This window comes from Perca fluviatilis, chromosome 3 (assembly GCF_010015445.1).
Source record: "Perca fluviatilis chromosome 3, GENO_Pfluv_1.0, whole genome shotgun sequence".
NCBI lineage: Eukaryota > Metazoa > Chordata > Actinopteri > Perciformes > Percidae > Perca > Perca fluviatilis.
The window spans coordinates 16,089,087-16,108,745 of NC_053114.1; the positions used below are offsets into that span (position 1 = coordinate 16,089,087).

Consider the following 19,659-nt stretch of genomic DNA (forward strand, 5'->3'; position numbering starts at 1 on the left):
ATTAAGCAGCGTATAAAATGTAACTACTACTGTATATTTGGATATTAAACCATGCTGGAAATGTACCAGCACATGGATAGGGAAGCAATTGGAATACACATCCACCATCACTGACAAATGGGCTACAGAAAACATTATAGGCCAATAGCTAAATTTTCACTTCATTAATTTCTTTACATCTTTATTCGTTGACATGCCTTTTTTCTAGACTCTTTGCACATGTTTTTTGTGTGGTGTCCTCCTGGCCCCCCTCCCGTGTTGAAACCAAAGAGCTCTGTAATCCAGTCAGAGTGGTTCTTTGCTTCTGGGTCACCTCAGATCTCTGCCTCTGCAATACTTTCTGTGAATGCTAATAAAGTAGTTCCTTCAACGTTATGTGGGACATCTCGAGGATATTCAAAGAAGTGGGTATGCTTCTTAACTCAAACGGGAATGGTGCTAAAAAACGAGTTTATATGCTGTATAGTTTACAGAAACGACGGACCAAGTTATCATATTCCTCAATCTCTGGCTTAAGGGAAAGGGGTTTTCACTGCTGGCATTACATTTCTAAACCACATAGTTTAATTTTAAAAAGTCTGAGGAAACCACCTGGATTATTCTAAACTAGAAGAAATAATGGCAGAAATTTGTTTTTACATCATTATTGCAATACTGTCAATTCTACTTGACTCTTCATATGGTACTGATTATTTACTGGAGATAATTCTTTCTAGTACAACAGCCAGTTCTTCCCTCCTACATACAAAAGTAGACATATTTTCTTACCAAAATTGTAGCTTGTTCGTCATTAAGCAACTTCTTAATCATTGCGACGATACTGACTTATTAAACAATGAACTGATATGTTGATTGCACATCCATTAGGCTGTTTCCATGCAGAATCTACTTTAGACTCACACTGTGGTATTTCACATAATTTACAACACATTGTTTTCACTGGACTACTTAATAAAGTCCCTTGACCGGAGGGGTGTTAATTCATGGAATTTCTTGGCAATATCAAAGAACTATGTTCAAGGGTATGCAAAAAAAAGAAAGATTAAGTTTCAATGCTGAAAGCCATTTAAAATGTATCCGCACACTTTCATCCTTGGAATAATTTTCAAGCTGTCGGGACAAAGATGTCAACGCCTGTCTAAACATGGAAAGCCCTTGACAAAACAACTCAAACTAATTTCCCTGTGGCAGAAAGCAAATTACACAAGAAACTGAGAAGACTTCCCATGCATGATTATTTGTTTACATGCAAGGAAGTTACATTTCAGTGTTTGTGTGAGCCACGATCTCCCTCTTTACTCATTGCATTCGTTTCTGGGGAAGAAACGGACGGATTCTGAGCAATTCCAGTTCCCCACTCACCCACCCCCTTTGTGTCAGCCTTATTAGGGTCACTCATGACAGCTGAGTGAAGCCCACATTACTGAGAGGAATTGGCCTGTAATTTTACCAGTCATTTCCTTTCAATGCTGTCGAACAACAAATGGCAGCCCGCCTTATGCACCAAACTCCACCGTGCACTCGTATAGAATTACTTGAACAAGAGGGGACAAATTAAGTCAGGAGTAGGTTTGTCTGCTGCATGGGTGACTTACCCCCCCCCCCTCCCCCTTAACACATTTCATTAGGTTGCAGTGGGGCCAGAATATCAGGTCCTCTGCTGCTGGTGAGGGCCAGTTCACTGGCTGACCTCTGCTCTGCTTAAACTCAACAGGAATTCAGTAGGGTTAATGGCATTTTCACTGACTGACCTTGTCAAAATGCCTTTGTTATCTTTGAAAATGGAAGATCACTTCTGTGTAATGACTGGGCTTGACTGTTCCAGCGAATATCACAGTAAAAGGTTTCCATTTGTCTTGTAAATGTGTCTGATTAAAACAAGGCAAGTCATGATTAAAGAAAATGCTCATGTGAACAATTAACAGCACTTGCAATTAACATCTCTTGTACACCTTCAGACACTAAAGTAATTATTGACAGGTGTTACTTTGTATGCTGCTAGAAAACAGCTCTTTTCATATCCCCATTTTCGCTGCACTAAGGCACCACCCATATCAAGGTTGCATGTAGACGAGAAAGTGAGAACAATGAGAAAAATAGTGTCAGTATTCATTACGGAGAGAAGATAAAAGATAGCCGGGTGCTGCCATGAGCAATAACTATAACATTGATAAATGAAGCGTTTGAGCATTCAACTGTCTGAGCATGTTCCCAACAGTCCATTTTAAGAGAGTTTCTGCACTCGTGGTGCATAAAACGAAGCCAAGCTTGTCCGGTTATGTCAGTGTCAGAATACAAAGTCCTAAACCTGACCTTATCTTAAATCCTGGGCAGACAATAATTTAGGACAAAATGTTACGAGTCACTTTTAGCAATGGAGATGATGGTGAAATAGAGAAATGTAGTGCTTGCAGTATTTTAGTATTTTGTTAATTTGCAAGTTAAAGTGAAAGTTACATTGCAGAGATAAAATGATTTGTCCATTAACTTGATTAGTTGATCGACGCAAGATTAATCAGCAACTATTTTGATTTCAAATTCTGCCAGTTCAGGTTTCTCAAATGGAATTTTTCGGTTTTGTCTCATACGATATTTAACTAAATATATTGGGGGTTTTCGACTGTTGGTTGTACGAAACAAATGGTTTTACACCGGCAGTTGATTTCAGTTGAACATGATGTTGCTATAGCAACTACTACTGGCTCGAGTTGCAATTTAACTGACACTGTTACATCCACTACTTTATCAGGTTTGTGACAAAGCAAATACAGACAGGAATCATTTCTCTACTCCCCAAATGCTCTTAGTGCAGCATTATCTGTAGGTAATCTACTGTTAGAGCTGTTTTGTAAATTGTTTATATGCATTTGTTAGTTTAGTTTTTCTAGGCATCAGTTAAATGCTAACCAAGCTAGCTGTTATACTAGCTGTCTGTGGCTAACATGTTGCTAATTCAACATTCTAAGTGATTGTTAATTACCGTTAGGCTAAGTGTCATATAATTCGCTATTCTCTAATAACTCGTTTGAACTCTTGTGAACTCCATGTATATGCTTTAGTGGGGTCACGATTCTCCAAATGCTCGATTCGATTACATTTTCGATTCTAAGGTCACGGTTCAATTTTTACATTTTTTTTCCCTTTTTAACAGCACAGGTTGCTATGCCTTTTTTTTTAGACTAGATGTTTATGGAATATAATAACTTTGTTCGCAATGTACCACACTACATTGTCAAATTTAAAACATTTATTAACAACATAATGTAACAATAACTTATATCTATAATCTGCCATCTAGTTTCTCTTTTGTAACTTGTCTTCTAGCCTAGAAATCTAGACGCACCCTAGCGGCAGCAAATGTAATTTGCAGCCTGGGGGGGTCTAGGCACTCTCCGTTGACTTGCGAGCTGGGAAAAAAAAAACCTAGTCAGGCCAATCACATCGTGTATAGAGTCGGTGGGCGGGCTTATGGCTGCTGCTGCTGGGAACAGCGGTCTTCTGGAAGACTTGGAGTTAAGCTTTTCTTTGAGAAAAGAACAAAGAACGGCACTGAAGTCATTCTTAAAAAAGGAAGATGTGTTCGGAGTTTTGGCGACCGGATATGGCCCAAGTTGAATCTATCAACTCGCTCCGCTACCTTCTTGGTTGCTCTGCCTGGTTGTAGCGCTATCCTATTGCGTGCAGAGGGAATTTGAAAGACAACTGTTTATCCCGCCCCTCGGGTTGAGCCCTGCCAATGGTGAGTTCCCAGACCCAACATCTTGATGTGGGTCTGGCTTGTCAGGATAGCAGTCTTCTTCTCAGAGAAGATGACATTCAAGTTTACAACAAAACAAACAAAAAACAATAAAACAGCCATGTCCATAATCTTCTCTGAACAATTAAGTGTCTTAAACTATTTCCGAACAGCTGAACATATACCACACATATTAACAGCCATGTTAGTCGTGCTGCCAGTGGAAAAATATGGTACACGCACATGGCAGAGCTTGCAAACTGTGGCTTTTTTGTCAACAACGCGAACGTTGTCAACATAACTTCCTGGAAATCCAAAATACTTCCACACCGGCGACTTCAGTGAAAGAGGAGGGGGTTCAAGTTGTGTCCATGGGTCTCCTGCATCTGCAGATGCCATGCTATCTTTTGACTGGCTGTAGCTAAGTTAGAGGAGGTTGACTGACTCGCAGCACTTCAACACTGGTGTTGAGGAACTGACCGAAGAGCCGGTTAATTGACCCGAGTGGTGTCACTGAACCGGGAGAATGAACAGACTCACTCCTGTTTTTTTTTTTACCTCATTCGTGCCGGCAGTGCTTCGCTCAAGCTGAGTAAGATCGCCGTATGCTCCGTTGTGTGTGTGTGTGTGTAGCTGGTCTTCTTCTGCTACTGTGTGTGTAGTAATCTAGCTCATTAGCGCCTCCACTGGAGTGGTGGTAAAATCAATCAGGAAATAAACTACCTCGAGCAGGCTACACGTGTTTTTTTCTGTTGTTTTTTTCCGCTTGGCAAGCCGAGTGGACGTGACACGGGGGCGTGGTAGCATCGACGATTACATTTTTTTTATTTAAAATTCGAGATTATGACTTCATTTTGGTGATTTACTAGCTTCATTCCTGAGTTGTACTCCTTAAGGTGACTTTGTGTTGCATGAGGACCAATGTAACTCCCTTAACAGTTTGTAGATACTTTCGTAAATCAAGTTTCCTCGTTACCGTTACTGTTCATTTCTTTAATACTTTTGGTCCAACTCTCGGCATCTCATCTTTTTCGGCTTTGTAATCCCCATCATGAATTTGTTGTTTTTGCAGTTTCACAACTGCTTTCGTATACTTTCAAACGCCAACTGTTGTCTTCAACCTTTAAGCTGTGTGCAGTGAGGGCAGAAATGAGAAATTGCGATAGCTTTTTTTTTATATACTATTTTCTGACAAACGATTAATCAATTAATCTAGAATATAATTGGCAGATGAATAGGTAATACAATATATATTTTGTTAGTTGCTTAGTAATAGTGTTTGATTTCAATTCAAACCTGGTTTTGTTTTTTTAGTTTAGAGGGTATGATTTCAATTTTGTTTCATATTTAGTCCCATTATTATCTACCTACTGTAAGATCACCCAGTCACATGGTCAGTGTTTTGGTTCATTTTGTTAAAAAGAAAATGTTTAAGGCAATTTTAAGTACAGAGGTAAAAATTTAACGCCAAAATATGGTTTACATTTTGTACTACCTTGTCATTTGCAAGGTTTTTTTTATCGTTTCAAGAGTTAATTGTAAAAATAACTACACCTTATGGCACTTTTCAAAGAAAAAGTATTACAAAGAAAAAAGCCAAGAAATAAAACACTGATGAACATACCATAAAAAGTCCACATCTTGGTAATAAAGTAAAGGTTTGCCAGTGACAAGGAAATTAAACTACAGTATGGTTGATGGTTTTCTTTCAAATCTTAGAGCATTCAAGTGAGCACCGTCTGAAAAGTTCAGGCTGCATTCCGGTTCATAAGAGGTAAAAGTGCAAAGTCACTCTCCCTGACAAGAATAACAGCCTGTGAGAAGGTCAATTCTCTCATACCACTGAGAGGCAAAAGGAAGGGAAGCATTAGTATGCTGTCCACACCGGCGCAGAATTATCAGCCGCATGCAGCAGTTTCGTCCTCGACAAAAAAATAAAATCGGTACATGTTTACTCTTACGGTGGGAGTAGACCACAACACAGCAGCCGTGTCGCATCTCTCCCTACTTCACATGCATTTATTACTGTAAATTATTTCTAGTGAGGCAAAGAGCAGTTTCCTTAAATGTCATCTGGGTAAATCTATAATCTCTCTGTCAAAACAAACCCTCTGGTGTTTTTCCTTATAGGAGATGTTGCTCCGATTAAGAGACAGCTCTGCCAAAGGCACATTACTCAAGCTCTTGTTGACGTGTATATAGCAAACATGATATCTTATGACAACCACTGGCAAAGCCTACAATTCCTCCAGGCATATGATTTATGTTTGGAGACCATTTAAGTGCTTGCAGTTTTGAGCCAATATGAACTGGAAATCAAGTCTTTCTAAAGAGATTTGAGTTCACTCAGGCGCCATCTTGGTAACTCCACTTGGGGACCAAATTTTTGACTAACAAGTCTCCTCCCTCAAATAACATGAGACATCGATATCTGAAGTTCCTTGCAGAGTATTATTCCAACCACATATTTAGGAACACTGGTGAATTCTTTACAACATGGGAGTGTTCATTTTCCCTCCGTGGAAATTGGCCACTTCCACTCTTGCATAGTGAACACTTATGAGGGTAAAGATTGGCTTGGTAGGTTGGAAAGAAAACATGGCTAAGCAACTGGCAAATGAAAACCTACAGAGTGGGCCAGGGAAAGGAAAGAGGCGTTTCACTTTTGTTCTTTCCTTTTCAGTATATCCTCTACTGTTAACAGAAGTTTGTGATTGATTTCCCACTACATCTTCTTCTTGCTCATTGGCCTGGCAGAGGGCTACAGGCTTCCTGAGAATGCTCACTCTTATTTCAAGGACAGTTTCTAGAAGCGAGTTCACAGAGAGTAGCCACCGCTCGCCTTTGTAAAAACATTTCAATGAGGCCACTGACAGGTGGTCTTCAAAAGAGCAAGGAAGCATAGCTGGCAAGTGAGCTACACAGCCAAGTGCTCCTTTAATACTGTATTCCCCTTCTCAACTCTCTGACAGGGTTAAAAAAATAGAGGAAAAAAAAAAAACTCAAATGTTTATACAGTAATATCCGTTTCACACTGCCAAGCCAATGCTTGCAATGTAACAATGATGTAATGTGTGTTGCATACATAATAATCCATGACACAAACATTTACCACAAACAGCCTGTATTATTTATCTATTAGGGAGCTTAAGAAGCTGTGGGACCTGCTTGGGGAATAGCCTGCTGTGTTCTGGTGGGTTGGGGTTTGTGAGATGGGGGTGCACTGGCAATGGATGCGGTGTTTGGCCAAAAGGGGCCCCCCTCTGTGTTCCCTCTGCCCTGGAGCAGGAGCCAAGGCGTTCTGGGCTGTGTTTCAAGAGCAATAAACTTCTCCAGCATTTTAGAGATGACATTTGGAGGTATCAGCACGCTAAGCCTGGGAGGGGGGGGTTGGCCCATCTCTCTGCTGACACGACCCTGGGAGCTGCCACTGCCTTGTCTGCGCTCAGGGGATTTGTTGGGCCTTAAAATACCACGGGTTCTGCCACCCACCCCCACCCCCTGTCTACGCTTCACTCGACCCCAGACTGACTGAATGAAACCGACTCACTTTCACTCACCTCATATTATCCATTCATTCTCCTACACAGGACTAAACCCATCAAATTAACTGTTTATGAAATGTTTTTTATTTTTTCATTCATCAGCAATCCACATACACATTCAGTCTAGCCGGTATCCACATTTGACTGAAAGGGCTGCTACATCTATCCTGAAATTACACAGGATGAGAAATGTATTCGACCTCATCAGACAAGATACTCGTCCGCTCTGACCAAAGGTGCAGCTTACGTCATCGCAGTTTGTTAGGTGTCGCTTGCTTCCTCTTCGTCCGTTTCTTTCTCCGGCACTCGGTGAGCCGGGTGAGGCACAGACAATTACTGGGAGAACTGTTGTTCATTTACTCCCACAAGGCCGAAAGGCGGAGGTGATGAAGCAGCTGTTGGTTGGCATGCTAAATGAAACTCGCGCACACACACAGTGCATGCCTAAACAGCTCTGTATGAGACTTGTCATGCAGAGAAGTGGGGGGGGGGGGCTGCTCAACTTCACTGCTAATCAGGATGCCTCTGCTGTGTCTTTGGGGCCTCTGTTTGTTGCTCTTCCCTGGTACTCTGCCTGGATTTGCTTGATTTCCTCATTTGGTTCTCATTTGCTCATTTGCAACACAATGACAGAAGTCTGCTTTCATAGGTCTCTTAGGGAAAAACGGCAGAATGGCAGTGCAGTTTGAAGTAAGCAGCATCTGGGTCTCTTTCATTTTAAAACTAGCCAGTGGGTTGTTAGGGGCTCGTGCCATTAAAATGATGTAAAATGAACACACATCTTTGTGTTGTTTAATGTAGTGTGCAAAATGCAATACAATGGAGGCTATAGAGAAATGCCTCCTTAGAATTATTTTTAGCACAGATTACATTTTAAGAGCACCGACTACACTGATGTCTGTTTATGACAGGTAAAACTGACAATTTCCTATCTATCTAATTTCTTAACAGCACACATTTTAGCGGCAACAGATTTCCGTGAACACACAAAACTGTAGCCGATTTTGTCGACAATGAACAAGCTGTGGTGTCTCAAACACAAAACCACATGGGAACATAGTGTGTATCTCAACATGGAAAAAACATATTACAGACAACTGAGGGCCACTTCATAGTTGTCGTTCTCAAAACATATCTCTTCATCTTCTATCTCGTGATTTTCTACCATGTGTAGTTTGAGATAAAAAAAGAAAAAAAAGAAAAAAAAAACAGGCTTCAAAGAAAGGGAAGTGGGTTAGCTTCTGGAAACCCTACTCGTCTCAACAGCTCTGACGGCCATAACAACCTGTGTGCTATATATGCAGAGTGCTACACATGCAGAGAAACACACACACACCTTCCTCCCTTCAACACTATGGCTGAATCTCATTTCTCGGTCTTACCCATTACCTTTAGTTTTGCGCGTTCACGTGAGAGTTTTGATTGAGGGGTAGGGCTAAGGGGGAGATGTAGATACCCCTTAAAACCAAGCACTTTCGTGAGCTTACTTGAAACCAAGGGGTACCCGGAATACACTGCGCAACCGCAACAATGGCGGCCAGATCAACCAGAGAGTCCCATAAATTAAAGTATTTTCGGCTTAAATAATTGATTTAAAAATTACGACTCTGGTTGAAAATTACTATACAGTCCTGTACATAACCAACCATGCAACCATGTTCTTAATTGAAACGTGTTTTTTAATCGTTCGTTTGCTACGCTAACGTTACATTGCTTATTTGCACAACAGTCCCGCATTTCTCTGCCTTGAATGGACTCCATGCATGTCTACAGCGTTAACTAAACTCCATTAGCAGCGAATTTCGTTTGATATCGGTGCATAACACTATTTGCTTTGGAGACATCGATATGTGCTTTACATATAACGTCCTGTATCACACACAGGGACGCCGGCGGAAACCCTGCAGCCGATTCCCTTTTGGGCTGAAAACGAGCAGAAGTTTCTCAAATCAAAATATGCTGCAAAGCAACTCTGGGAGTGAGTCATGCGTTCATGTTGCAGCCATTCATTATTGTACTGGTGCTGTATTATTGTTATCATTTGCAACTCATTCCTGTCCATGCACCTGTACATTGTTGTTGGTTATGATACAGGACACTAATGAAAGAAATGGGGTTGGAGGGAAAGGTTACTGGCCAACAGGCATCAAAGACAATTTCAGAATAGCTGTAGTTTTTTTTTTTTGTTTGTGGTCTTGTGTGTCTTTTTGGAGTTGTATACATTTGAGTGCCTTCTTTTTTTATATGTGTGTGACATCTAAGTTATGGTTCTAATTAGTGCTGTCAGTTAAACGCGTTAACGGCGTTAACGCAAACCCATTTTAACGGCGTAAATTTTTTTTTAGCGCGAGATTAACGATCTTTTTGGCCCAGCAAACTTTGTCGTTTTTTCACATGCTGTTGCAACAACTAGTAACGCTAGAAAAACTACAACACCACACCGGATCTAGCTAGACCGGAAACAAAACAACATGCACGCTGCACACACTTGTTTGCACTTGCTTGCGAGCCGGCTAAAGAGTAGTACATACCTGCAAACTAGTCGCTTTTCGACGAAAATCGCTGAGACCCCGGTGCTAATACGGCACCGGTGCCTTAACGATTTCGTACATAAAAGAACTATAAAATACATACATGCATATGACACGGTTGTCAAAACCCACGCAAATCGACGTACACACACTTGCAGACGGCATCTTGGAAGTTTGTGATCGATGCTCGTCGCCTTTGGTGACGTAGCAGCCAGCTAGCGGCGCTGTATGATGACGTAACCGTAACCGAGTGGTGTCTCATTTCATAGGGGTAGGTTTTCACCCCTAGCCCTTGTCCCTCGAAACAGAGTGGTAAGGGCTAGGGGTGAAAACATAAAGACGAAGGGGTAGGGTAAGGGGTATGACAGAGAAATGAGATTCCCCCCACCATACCACCTTTAAAACCACTCAAAAGCTCCCACCAGCCTCCCCCCCCCACTGAGCCAGATAGAGTAGAAGGAAGAAAACACAGCCCCATCAGGCCAAACCACTACCTCTTTCAGCCAAAATAGCAGCTCTGAGAGAGTGAGTGCAGGCAAAGGACAGACTTGGACGGGGAAAGGAAAGGGGGGCAGGGCAACGGGGGGAGGGTCAATCACTCTGTGGGAGGCAGAGAATGAGGGAGCACAAACATAGTACTGGTGTTGGCCCTGAGCCATGTTTGTGTCACTAACAGAAGTAGCCTTGTCTATCTCTCCCCCCTGCCCCAACACCCTGCCTTGCACTCACTCTCTCCCAGTTTGCTTGGAAACAGAGTCAAGGGGTGACTGGCTGGATGCTTGGTAACAGAAAAAAAGGGTTGCAATAGAGAGGAGAACAGGGGTGAATCTGACACAGCTCAGGGCTGGAGCAAAAATCAAAAACAGGAGAGAGAGAGGGGGCGGGGGGGAGAAGCCACTCAATAGCAGGGACTGTGCTTTGGGGAATGTTGATGAGGCAGGGACCCTTTTCTGTTCAGTTCCTCCAAGTGAACCAACAAGCAGCACTGGGGATGTGTGGGCGATTTGTACTCAGCATGCCCGCAGAGCGACTGAGCGCGAGCTGCTTTGAAGATTAGGTGTTTGCATTATTTCACATGCACGACAGAAAAAAAAGAGGGCAGTTTTTCAGACCCAGCAGAACCCGTTAGCGCTGGTGATACATCTTTAAATTAAATAAGCTGAATGTGGTTTCGATCAAAGGAAGGAAAATTGAGAGAGAGAGTCTAAGATTTCACTCGGACAGCACCGCGGGAGAGAAGCCAACTCTATTCCCAAAGGGCAGCCTCGCAAAAAAAAGAAGAAAGAAAGAGCTTTACGTTATGAGGCATGTTGTTATATCTCTGTGCAACAAACTCCCGTCTGCATTCTCCGGAGCAAAAAAAAAAAACCAAATCAACTGCCAGCCAACTACTATTCTTGTTGGCAATACTATGCAGCATGTGGGCTGTTAAAGCACACATTAGTACCACCACCAGCTCCTGAGGCATTCAGGGCAATCCAATTACATGTAGAAGGCAAAATATGTATGATAATGACAGCAAGATGATTACTTTTTAAACCACAGTGGATTCACTTAAGACAGAGGCTTCACTAAAAAGCAATACCTCTTTGATGTCCTCATGCAACCACACTGGCTTTGTATATCAAAGCACAAAACCAACTATCCCATATATTTGTAGCTTATTTTCTTTTAAAATACAGGACTCATTTGTTTGACAAGGAAGAGATTTACTAAACAGTGGGGGTAGGGGAAAGGGATTCACGTAAGAATTGAGACTCTTATCCTCTACGATTAAGGATTCACATTCCCAAAATCCACTGATTTACAATCCGCACACTTTTCTCTCTCCTATTTGCTTGGTCAACACAGTGATCATCAAGACCAGAGAGCCTCCCAAAAGATTCTCATCACCACTAAACATCACGTTACACCACTCCACTTACCGTCTTCAGTTTCCTGCCACACAATGCCTTCGAGGTTGACACTTGTGCCGGGCTCGCAGGGCCCCAAGCACTCTGGTTCGGTAGCCAGGGCCACATCAGATGTGTTCACGGCCACGGAGCGCGTGCGCACCATTATCTGCTCACACGGCGAGGAAATCTCACTGTTGCCCACTGTGGCCAGGAGGTGGAGGGGGGGAGGAGCTGGCGTGGAGACAGGAGATTCCATCTGTGAAGAAAGAAGTGGGGGGTTGAGAGAGAGAGAGAGAGAGGGGGGGAAACACATGAGACACTTTACAGAACCACTGTACAAACACATACAGAGCAGATGTGAAGATACAGCCAATGGATGCAACAATAAGGGCATGTTACCAAAGATATCTGAGCGCATGAAAGTCATCCTGGTATGCCAGTGGCCATTGAAAGCAATCTTAAAATCAGTAAAAGAGTGATACAGTATATTACTGTTGTAATATACTTTTTGTCTTTCCTCAACCTTAAAGGTGATTAGCAGGCAGGGAAGGCAGGTAGGGACATGTGAACTGCTTTGACTGCCACTGTGGAAGGACAGGATTAGTTATGCAGGATTGGTCAAACAATCCCTCCTCCAGTTTTCCTCCTTCGCACACCGCCGAGCGAGATCCCTGACACCAAATCATCTCACAGGCCGATCGCTCATTAATTCCCTCAATTATATAGCTAGTTGTGGTAAGGGAGCAGGCTGCTGAGGGTCAGTAATTGATTCCACCTGTTCTGACACCCGGTGACAGCAATGAAGAGACGGGGGGGGTGCCTACGTGGAAAACGAAAATGAAAAGGACAGAAACGGTGAGAGCAACTGCGGGGAAGCACACAAGAGACAACTGGAGGTAGATAAGTGTGTAGGCGGAAAAGAGACCGAGAGAGGGAGACTAATGGTGATTTAAGGGCCACGGTGACACCAGGCTTAGTGCTCCTTATTCAAGGCGGTCGACATTAAAGTGCTCCAAATTATTAGCGCGGAACTGCAGGAGGAATGCCACGCCGCAGCCAACACCACACATTTATTAATTGGGCATAAACCACTCGGTGCTCGGCAAAACGCTGCCAACGCTGGATCCAATTAGACTTTGAAGACAAAATAACAACGTTGGATTATAAGCCTGCATACCCTTTAAATAATTGTTTTAAATTGACTTACTGTTTCAAACAGAGTATGATGTGGAGAACTAACACTGCTTATCGCAGCATATATCAAAGTTACTGCTTAATTCTTTTAATTGCAATCTTGCAAGACTGAGTAACACTTTGCAAGTATGGCAAAGGCTTGTTATAATAACCTACCAGATAAAAGCATAAACTGTGCTAGGATGATGGAGCATTTAAATACTTTTTTTTTTTTTACTGTTGTGACTCCATTTAAGACGTACTTTTAGAATATATGATTCTGAATACATTTTGCTCGAGGTGAACAATATGTTTCGATCAAATTTTAATTAATTTGTTTTGAGGTTAATAAAAAAATAAAAAAAATAAATGCTGTGATTGATGAGGACTTCAAAAACCAAACTATTTGAATGCAATAACGCCATGAATTATGCCGTGGGAGACATTTCAGATCAATCACTGAATGAGGAATCTGAATTCGTGATGAACCGAGTGCTTGGAAAACCAAACATTAGTCCCTGATGAAATATAATATTAGCTCAAGACTCGTCATCACAGAAGCTTCATATTTCATGGGTTTTCAGAAATGAGCCCATTTCTCCCGGTGCCCAGAGGAAGAGCAATTTAATGCATGTGCAGAGCGCGACTGAGAGGGAGGCCTAACGACACAGTAATCACCGTGTGTCACTTTCTGATGCATGATGTGGCCAAGCTGCAGACCGGTTGAGTGAACGAGACAGGACAGGTAATCACCCGAGCTGTCACCACACACTGTTCCTGGGCCGTATGGAGACACACAGAGCCGCAGACACGACCACACAATGAACCCTCCTCCAGAGTGACAGCCAACAGGGAAAGATGCAAACAGGTTCGTGCAGAGCCTCTTCTAAATTGACTCAACTCCTCAAACTGATTGTGTCAACATTTTGGGATTGACATTTTGGGGATTTGTGACCAAGGTTAGGGGGGGACTTAATAATGGCGTGGAAATAACCTTTCCTTAATGAAATTGGTAGGTTAAGTAGCAGGCTCATATTATTAGATTCACAATATCAATTTCCTGGAGCTGATAGTGTGCCTTACTTATTAATAAATTCAGAGGCCCAGGTGTATTCAGTGCTCATGTTAAGGGTTGTTGACTTTGTTGATCTGATGACAAAGAGCCTACATCTGTTTTCCTACTTGACTTTTGCTGAAAATTGTCAAGACGACGACGACCTCCAGTTTTCCACCACAAACAACAAAACTTGCACAAGGACGTCTTTGACTAACACTGTTTGGGTTGCCGTCTGCTGTGCTTGACCTAGCCACTGATGCAGAATCAGGGTAAGGCCCAAACAGCCCCTTGCAGCCAGCAATACATTTCTCTTCTTTAGCCATTACTATTTTTTACGGCATGTGCACACTTTACATTAAAGAGGGGCCGTAGCCTCGAATAGGACTGCAACTACCTATTATTTTCATTTTTTCTTCGATTAATGGTTTGGTCTATAAAATGTGAAAAATGGCTAATGTCTTGTCCAACCAACAGTCCAGTACTCCAAGATATGTAGTTTACAATGACAAAATAGAGAAAACTGGCAAATACTGACATTAGAGAAGCTAAATACAATTTCTTTGCATTTTTACTTAAAGAAATGACTGAAATAATTGATCTCTTATCACTTAAAATAGTGGCAGATTAATTTTGGCAATTGACTATTCGATTAATCAAATAATTATTGCAACTCTAGCCTAGACACTTAAAGACCCAATTTCCACAAACAAATACATCTGCGATAACCAGGTCATTACTGATGACTTATGACCCCAATTTAAAATGGCAGGAAGCTTATAACACTTGGATGCAGTGATGTATGAAGTGTCATGGCAGAGTGTAGTTCAAGGACTCGTATGAGAAGCCTTTCAACTCTCCAATTATTTTGTTTTAAAAAAAAACACTGAATGCTGGCGATTCCCAGAAGAATTCCATCCAATTTTTATTATACCAGAGTTTAATCATTTCTATGAATCAAATCTTAATGAATGTTACAGCTCAATCTAACCTTTCCTGGATTAGCTTTGACTTTATTTTTTCCACTTAAATCCTGTTGGCAATTAAGCCAAAAAGACAGGATAATTATTATCAAGTGATAAGCCAGTCTAATGCCACTGCACACTAAAAGAAACATTCACTATGTAAAGGGTACAAAATTAATTAAAATAGGATCACAACAGAAATGGGACCAGTTTACAATGTGCATGAACAGTGGAGCTCTATTTCCAAGTTCTATCAATGGATGAGTGAACAAAAGGACTTTCACTCTGGGGTTGCAGAATGTAAACCCACACAGTGAAATGCCTGACGTCGTGTCCAGGGTTTTCGAAAAAAAAAAACCCACATGCAACTGAACTACACAACTTGTCAGATTACACAAGGCTCTACTCGATGCTCAGTCGATGCCAAATTCCATGATTTCTTCCCTCCTTGCAAGACTATACAAATGGATTTTGAAATTGCCGCCCCCCCCTCCCCCCAAACCACACTGGTGAATGTCACGCAAACCTTTTTTTCACTGAAACCCCATGCTGAGTCCTTGAGAAAAGCCACCATGGCAAGAATAATGTTTAACTGACAGACAAAAACCCTATCAATCTGCGAGCGTACCTCACAGTGCTGACGACGGGGGAACCCTGCCTGGATTTCCAGTGATCACACAATAACTCACCCGTGGCAGACAAGACGATTGCTGCACTTTTTTTTTTTTTACTGGACACATTAACTTCAGCTTCAACTTGTTTATTAGAGTTGGGATTAAGAAACGGAGCACTGAGCTTGGGCGAGGATTACGAAAGGATTACACTGCAGTGTCATACGGAGACACCTGTCTTGGCTGTACTTGTGTGGGCGGTGAGGAGCTAGAATATAGTTGACCAAATGATGCATTGTGCACTACGGCTGTTGGATGTCGAATATAATTTGAATAGTAAAAAAAAAAAAATCATCTATTCTAATCGAATGCTGAATTTACTATTCGAAGGTGTATTTTTTTTTTTTCACAAATGTGTTGGCTTAAGTGGTTAATCTTGCTCTTCACGCCTTGGTCAAACCGCATGTAATAAAAAAAAAATGCTTTTGTCACGTCACATCTGATGAACAATAAGTTAGCAACATAAGGCATTGTGAGATCTTAGGGCACGGAGCTACAGTAAAGATGGAGTAGCAGAGAGGGAGTAACAGGCTGCGGCTAGAAATCAAAAGGAGGATGGCAAATACTGTTCCAACAGGAATTGTTACTCCATTTATGGCATAATGTTTTGGCTGTGCTTTCTAACATGCTGGCATTGTGCTAACCGAACACATTAGCTTTTACAACAGAGCCGCTGTACACTTGTTAGATAATGTTTCATTACAAGGTTACTCTGGGTGGTTTGCATTTGTCACTGTGTGCATGTGGTGGGAAATGAATGCCAACAAAACGGTGTGCAAGAGATGCAATGCCCCGTGACGTAGGTGCCCCTTCTAGGCTACTGTTTGAAGTCCCTCTAGTGGACAGAACGTATAACAACCACCACAGGTTGATAGTGCCACTGGCAATGCCAATGACATGCTTCAACAGCTATTACTCCACTACTCTAAGTACTATTAAACTTGACAAAATTAAGACGTGGAAAATGACCATTAACGTCACAAACAGTAGGGCTGTGTATTGGCAAGAATCTGGCGATACGATACGTATCACGATACATGGGTCACGATTCAATATATTGCAATATATTTCGAAACTGTTCGTAAGGCGATATATTGGGATTTTTTTAAAGTATAATTTTAGAAAAACGAATATTTAAAAAAAAGAAGATTACTTTAGGTAAACAATAATTCTGTACACAGAAAATCTAACAGAGTTTGGGATGGTGGTTCACAGGATCTTAGTGAGTAGGGATGCACCGAAATGAAAATTGTTGGCCGAAACCGAAAAAGAGGAAACCAAGACCGAAAACCGAAACACCGAAAGAAATTATGCCAATTATTAGTACCATTGCACGTATGGCTATGAGTGTGTACTAACTTTACTAAAATCAAGGCATTGCAATTGTATAAATTAATATTAAAGTTTAATTAAAAAATATCTAGCAGAAATATGGCTACAATCCGATAGTTACATACAGTATATAGTAGCCTAAGAACAGAATAGCTTACCTATTATTATTATTATTATTTGAGGCACTTTCTTTCACGATTTCACTGAACATATCAGACAACGAGGGTGCATGCCCCTCATCTGGTGCAGAGAGAAGAGTCTTTTTTTCTGCGCTCTGATCTCCTCTCTGCGCGCTGCTCCGTCTTGCTCCGTCTCGCGCTACGCCGGTTCTCCTCGCAATGCATCGCGGCCTGGATCATTTCTCGTGCACCCTGCTTTATTTCCGCATCCAAGTAATGGTCTTTATAACGCGGATCAAGTACAGTCGCGATGAAGTGCAGAGGATCCGAACAGATCTCAGTGAAATGTGTGATGACAGACTCTAAGAGCGTACTTTTCATTGTTTTCACTCCGTGGTCCGTCTCTTTGCTTAGGAGACGCTTTCCAGGTGGAACGGATTGGGTACTGACACACTTGCAGGTCGCGGTTTCTGTTTGCGTCATCACAACATTTTGCCCGTATTGTTTTGGTGATAAAAGTATTTCGGCGGCTGAATATTCGGTGCATCCCTATTAGTGAGCTAATGTTTATATGCTAAAGTAGGTCAAAGGTCAGCCATAGCTACACTGTTAGCTTCTAGCAAAAAGTCAGGCACTGTTAGGCAAGGACACTAGTGGTGCGTCTCAGCATAGCCATCTAGCAGTAGGAGGTTTAAACACAACATAAACGTGAACCACTGTCTTACATGAATATTTTTTTATTGAAAAAAAAACAAAAAAAAAACATATTGCCTTTTTGAAAATCAGTATTGCAAAATAAAATATTGCGATATTCCAGTGTATCGATTTTTTCTTACACCCCTAACAAACAATGATCTGGAAATAAAAATAATCTTGTTAGATCATGCATCACAAATACTGGGTAGTAAAAGAGATGAAAACAGAAGGAAATCTAAGGGAGTCAAACGCCTAATTGTTGTTATCATGGATCATAAGATAGAGGTAAACCCATTGTAGTGTTTAACCAGTTAAAAGTATCTACGCACTGGATTCAAAATCATGCGACGGTGTGATGTTTAATGCGGATATTATTGTTTCCAGCTTTCAATATTAACAACAGAGCTGTCCCACACAAACCTCATGTTTGACACGGGATAATGAAGGCCTGTTCGTGGTCATGGTTTACCCTTTCATATGAGACTGCTTTCACAGGTCACAGAGAATCATGTCTGCAACAGCAGTTCAATACACATCACTGCTAAACCATATAATCACATTTCTTCCTGGTGCTTTTTCTGCATTAGCAGCTATAAAATAAGCACCATAAGCAATTTCCCTTTCTCACAAGCCGATGCTGTGTGCCCACTTGTGCTTTATTTCTCGATCAAAATGCAGCTTAAACGGCAATAACATTAAGAGAGATACCCATGCCTGATTTGAGTCTGTGTAACCCTTTCCTACCAAAGTCGAGACCTGCATTTCACCCGCGTGGCGAGTAGGTCCTGAGGTCAGATCAAATAACGCACACTGGGGCATTTGGATTAACCGCAGATGTGGCTTTATCTTCTCAGTCTCTATTCATCTTTAAAATAGTGCTTTATGGGTCATTTATTTCTATTGAAGAGCATGCATTGTACAAAAGAGCGGCTACAGTATTCAATATCAGAGAAACATAACGTTAGGTAAATAACTTAGATTAAGCCAACAAGACAGTGAAATTTAAATAATCCACAACAATAACAACGTACACATGTAAAGGTAATCCACCTGGAGGGCAATGGAGCATGTGGTTCATTCACATGGCCCGTTACTTCTGTTGCATTAGGAAGCGACAAATGAGGAAAATGTATATGTTACACTTTTAGTGCCGCTACTTAGAATTTAAAAGTAGAGCTGCAACAATTCATCGATTAGTTATTAGTCAACTATTAAATTAATCGCAGACTATTTTGATAATCGATTAATCGTTTGAGTCGGTTATAATTTTATAATAAAAAGTAAAATGTTCTACGATTCCAGCTTCTTAAATGTGAATATTTTCTAGTTTCTTCACTCATCTATGACAGTAAACTTAATATCTTTGAGTTGTGGATAAAAACTGACATTTTTCCCCATTTTCTGACATTTTATAGACCAAACAACTAATTGATTAATCAACAAAATAATTGACAGATTATTATTAATGAAAATAACAATCGTTTACTTATGTGCAGTATAAACATTTGATAAATGGTTTATAACACCATAATATAGATGAACATAGCTATAAGGACATTTTCAAGTGTTTACAGTATTTATCAACAGTTATAACATCGCCTATGAAGACATATCCTATATTATTACAATAGTGTTATACTATATTGTCATTTGTTATCTATTTATACACCAGCCTCCACGTGTGGGTGCCCACAGGAGGAGTCAAAGGTGTTGGCAAATACAATAAACACTTATATCTGCTTATAAGTACATTATGGTGTTTATTAAATGTTTATATACTGCTTATGAATTCTAAATGTGGGACTCAAAGTAAAGTGGTGCCCATTCATCTGACTTGTTGTCATGACTGACATATAAATTTGTATGCTATTGTGAATGCTGTCAAACAAGAAAAAAAAAAAAAAAGTCTGAAAATGGGTTATGCAAATAGGGTTTCAATTGA

The 19,659-nt window shown here is 41.1% G+C and overlaps 1 protein-coding gene across 3 annotated transcripts in view; it reads right to left on the reverse strand.

Moving 5' to 3' along the window:
• The window catches only part of LOC120556162 (zinc finger protein 609-like), an 87,013-nt gene that overhangs the window by 16,217 nt on the left and 51,137 nt on the right, over positions 1-19,659 (reverse strand). For all 3 annotated transcript variants that reach the window (XM_039795572.1, XM_039795571.1, XM_039795573.1), the window contains exon 3: positions 11,738-11,963. In XM_039795572.1, the coding sequence (XP_039651506.1) occupies positions 11,738-11,963 (226 nt within the window). The remainder of the gene's footprint in view (positions 1-11,737; positions 11,964-19,659) is intronic.